The sequence below is a fragment of the Echinops telfairi genome, unplaced genomic scaffold (genome assembly GCF_000313985.2).
Source record: "Echinops telfairi isolate 266 unplaced genomic scaffold, ASM31398v2 ScPeMD7_23;HRSCAF=83, whole genome shotgun sequence".
Lineage (NCBI taxonomy): Eukaryota > Metazoa > Chordata > Mammalia > Afrosoricida > Tenrecidae > Echinops > Echinops telfairi.
In genome coordinates, this window is record NW_022103920.1 from 16,173,993 (window position 1) to 16,178,479 (window position 4,487).

A 4,487-nucleotide genomic window follows, 5' to 3' on the forward strand; every position below is an offset into this window, starting at 1 on the left:
GGGGGGGTGTCACCACCACATGAGGAACTGTAATAAAGGGTCGCAGCATTAGGAAGGTCGAGAACCACTGGTTTAACTGTTTCTGATTGTCAGGCAGGTCTGCTAAATTGCTTCCGGCCTCCGGCCAATAAAAGACCATCATCACCACTCAGCCCTCCACTCTGCGCCTGGGCAGCAAATGAGACATCCCTGGCCAGCTTCTCTGCTTTTTCTACGGGCTGCACCCGGTGGGCGGCAGGCCTGCACCCAGCCTTGGGCACCCGTGGAGCATAGCAGAGGGCAGTGAGGAGGGCTACGTGCTGGCTCTCAGAGATCTGCTGCCCTTGCCAGATGCAGGCCTTTCTGGTATTTCCCCCCATTTACCAAATCTGAGTTGGCCGAAGCTGGACCATGATGTGCTTGGTCAGCTTGGAATGCCTGGCCAGCTGTAATGGAAAGGGGTGCTGGCTGAGAGAAGAGGCCCAAGTCATGAACGCCTGAAGAAACAGGATGCTGACCTTGGTCCAAAATCAATCTAGAAACGTCGATCCCCAATGGCATCTTTCTAAAGCTTCAGTTGCTGGGCCAAGGGAGCATAGTGGCTGCCTGTCTTCATCCACTCCTATTTCTTGGCCAGTTGGACACCCGTCCGTGAATGTCCAACGCACACTTCAAATCCACGTAGCTGCCCACCCACAAACTCACCCACTGCCACCAAATCCCTTCTGACTCACAGCGACCTTTCGTGAGAAGAGTAAGCCTGCTCTTTGGGTTTTCTGAAAAATGCAGATAATCTTGACAGGAGCAGGTAGCCTCATCTTTCTCCTGGGGAGTGGTGGGTGGGTTTGAATCACTGATCTTATGGCTAGCAGCCCAGTAACTAACCCACTATGCTACTAGCACCCCTTGCACGTCCCCTAATTAGGAGCACTAATATGAGCAAAGCAGGAAATAAATGTTGGTGACGACATGGAGAAATGAAACCCGCATCCACTGCTGGTGGAAATGTAAAACGGTACAGACGCCGAGGCTCAGCAGTTTCTCAAAGTTATAAAGGGAATGATTAGCTGACCCGGCAATTCCACTCCCGGCTACATGCCCAAAAGACTGCAAAGCGGCGACACACACAATACTTGTACGCCAGCATTCATAGCAGCATTATTCACAATATCTCATAGGTGGAAACCACCCAAGCGTCCATCAACAGATGAACCTTAAACAAAATGTGGTGCATACAACCAGCACCCACTCCTCCCTCATTGACATGGCTCCATTCCAAAGACCAGGCTGCTAGGCAGAAATGGAGGATGATCACATCAGATCACCAAGTAGAAGAAAACCACATCGAGGGAGAGTGGGTTGGAAAGGGGGAACCGATTACAGGATCTACATGTGACCTCCTTCCTGGGGGACGGACAACAGAAAAGTGGGTGAAGGGAGATGTCGGACAGGGCAAGATATGACAAAATAATAATTTATGAATTATCAAGGGTTCATGAGGGAGGCGGGAGCAGGGAGGGGAGGGGAAAAATGAGGACCTGATGCCAGGGGCTTAAGTGGAGAGGAAGTGTTTTGAGAATGATGAGGGCAATGAACGTACAAATGTGCTTTACGCAATTGATGTATGTATGGATTGTGATAGAGTTGTATGAGCCCTTAATAAAAACGATTAAAAAAAAATCCACCACTCCAAAAAAAAAAAGAAGATAACCACATCATTTACATAACCGCCCCGTGACAGCATTCTCTGACTGCCCAATCGTACTGGTCCATCCCTGTGGACACACTGAGAAGCACGGCCCAGCCAAGTTGACAAACAATAACCTTAATCATCACAGCCAGCCCACCTCACACCTCAGCATCTGTTACTTCCGACAGTCTTCCTGAACACGCAGCATTTTGGGGTTATGGAGATAAGTGTGACATGTCAGACAACCAGATAGGTGATAAGTGAGGGATTTTAGCCACAAAGAAATGAAGTTCTCACCCATGCTCCAGCAAGGACACCAGTGGACAAAGTTTAGGGCCCACTTGGGTGAAATTCTTGGAACAGGCAGATGCTTTGGGCCAAAAGCTCATTAGTGGTTACCAGGTGCTGCGGGGAAGGGGAAATGAGCGTTACGGCAGACCGAGTACAGAGCTTCTGTGTGAACCAGGAGCCATCGAGTGGACTCTCTCAGGCAAGCCCGAGTCTCTCAGAGAAAAACCATGCTCCACACTTTTCAGTGCCCGATCACCAGGCCCTCCTTCTGAGGGGCTCTTTGGTTAGCAGCCAAGCAGGTGAACGGTTGGCATCCCCCAAACACGTTCCTGGATGCCAACATTGGAAAATGGGTCGTGGTCATGGTTCCACAACATGGCGGTTGGACCTTTGCAGTCATGAACATCCCTGAATTGCAAACTCTATAAAGGCTCACACTGGCGACTGTCTGGGTGCATGTATTTGATCACAAGAACGAAATTGGCCTCTGCTCTCCTCCTCCAGCCTCCTCTCTTAGGGCTGGAAATGCAGGTGGGAGTCAATGCAGGTGGGAGTCAAGCCGGCAGCATGTGGCCTCCTGCTCACTCCAGCCCCCTGCGCTAGACTCAGTAGCAAGCCCTGTTGTTTCTGCCTCTGAAACTCTCTGGGATCTGTCACATCTGCCTTCCTGTTGCCCAAATCCTGACTGCCATCATCTCCCACCTGGGTTACCCACGCCCCCCTCGACCATGCTCCCAGGCTCCCATTTTCCCTCCTCAGTGGCTTCCTCACACAGCACCTGTTACACAGTTCTACAACCACGTTACCATGATCACATGTGGTCACCATCTCACCTCCCTGCCATCCAGTCAATTCTAACTCAAGGTGACCCCATAGGACAGGGCAGAACTGCCCCATGGGGTTGCAGAGACTGTAACTCTTTATGAGAGTAGAAAGTTCAGTCTTTTTCCTGTGGAGCGGTTCGTGGTTTTGAACTGCTGACCTTCTGGTTCGCAGCCCATTGCTTAATCACACATGAGGGGACTTCTGCCATCTTTCGATTCCATTTTTCCATAGGCCACGTTGCTGTTAGGTGCTCTGATTCATAGCGACCTCTTGTCCAGCAGAACAAAGCACTGCCAGGTCCTGTACCATCTTCACAACTCTTGGTAGGTTGCTGCCACGGTGGCAATCCATCTTATTGAAGGTCTTCCTCTTATCTGGCTACCCCTCTACTTTACCAAGCATAATGCCTTTCCGGGGACTGCTTTCTCCTGACAACATGCCTGACTGTGCATCAGGCTAATGTATAGATTTCCAAAGAGACCATGTATGTGTGTAGACTTAGGACCTGATTCCTCACATGACCTGGGGCTCTACCCTAAGAGTACCATCCTCCAGCACCTTGACCATGGATGACGATGTTGCAAAGTCCAGTAGCCAGGCTGACTATGACAGGTAACCTACACACCCTCTCTTTTCCATGCTGGGCCTCTGGGCAGCGCTATGAGGTAAGGCACCCCAGAGCTGTCAGAAGAGGCTGCCGGATCTGCTCCTGCTTGGTTTTTCCATTTCTTTTCCAAGGAGAGGTTCGGAATCACTAAAAGTGGGAACCGCAAGGCCCGTTTTCTTTCTGGGAGCCTACAAGGTGTGTTCAGCGCGACATCCGCCCACACTGCTCCCGAGGGACTGGTTTTGATTTCCCGCGGCAGTTTTTCTGGCCCTGCCATAGTCCCAGGGGTAGCAGAGGCCTCTGGAAATACCCACAGGCCCTCATTATCCCCAATTTAAGGGTTCTTCACGGTCCTGACCAGCGGAGGCATCTACACTGACAGAGAACACACAAATAACGGATGTAACCACTTCATCCATCACACACCCCAGCAAGCAGCAACGGGCCCATTTTCCAGATGAAGAAACAACTCTATTGTGAAAGCAAGGCAAGTTACACTTCCGGTCTCCCAAATCAAGAATTCCCAACTTTCCGTTACCTTTAATTGTTCATCACGGATTCCACTCCATTCTCCCCGCGCCCCACCCCACCCTTTTCCCTGCCAACTCCATCTCCCTCCGAGATATAAACACCTCGGAGTCTCCAAGGCTCCTCCCTTGGTGGAGCATCTTTTAAAAAATGTTCCTGGCTGCGGCTTGGCTCCCGGTCCTCGCGGTCCCCAACATCCACTGCTCACCCACCAGGCTCGCGCCCTTTGTGAATGACCGACTCCTTCCCTTCATCCCCCATCACCATCACCAAGGGTCCCATCTGGCACGTACAGCCCCTGCCCCAAAGTTTCAGCCTCTCCCGGCGTCCCCTCCAAAGCTCAGGCTCGGAGCCAGTCCTTTCCACGTCCCCATCCCGCCGCCTCAACCCCCGGGGCCGCTCCGCTGCGCTCCAGCGCACTTACCCGACCAGAGCAGGAGCTTGCCATGCGCTTCCTCCTGGGAATCCGAGTCCCCGGCCAGCAGCGTGGAGGTGGCCCCGTAGGGCAGCGTCGAGCCCAGGCACACGTTGTAGCGCAGCGGCTCGCAGGGGGCTGCCCGGCCGCAG

General features: G+C 52.4%; 1 protein-coding gene across 1 annotated transcript in view; it reads right to left on the reverse strand.

Moving 5' to 3' along the window:
• SMO (smoothened, frizzled class receptor) overlaps nucleotides 1-4,486 on the reverse strand; it is a gene marked incomplete at its 5' end in the record, with an annotated part of 23,478 nt that extends 18,992 nt beyond the window's left edge. Inside the window, one exon of the mRNA XM_013005943.2 lies at nucleotides 4,345-4,486. Within this exon, the coding sequence (XP_012861397.2) occupies nucleotides 4,345-4,486 (142 nt within the window). The remainder of the gene's footprint in view (nucleotides 1-4,344) is intronic.
• Between the last annotated feature and the right edge of the window lies 1 nt (nucleotide 4,487).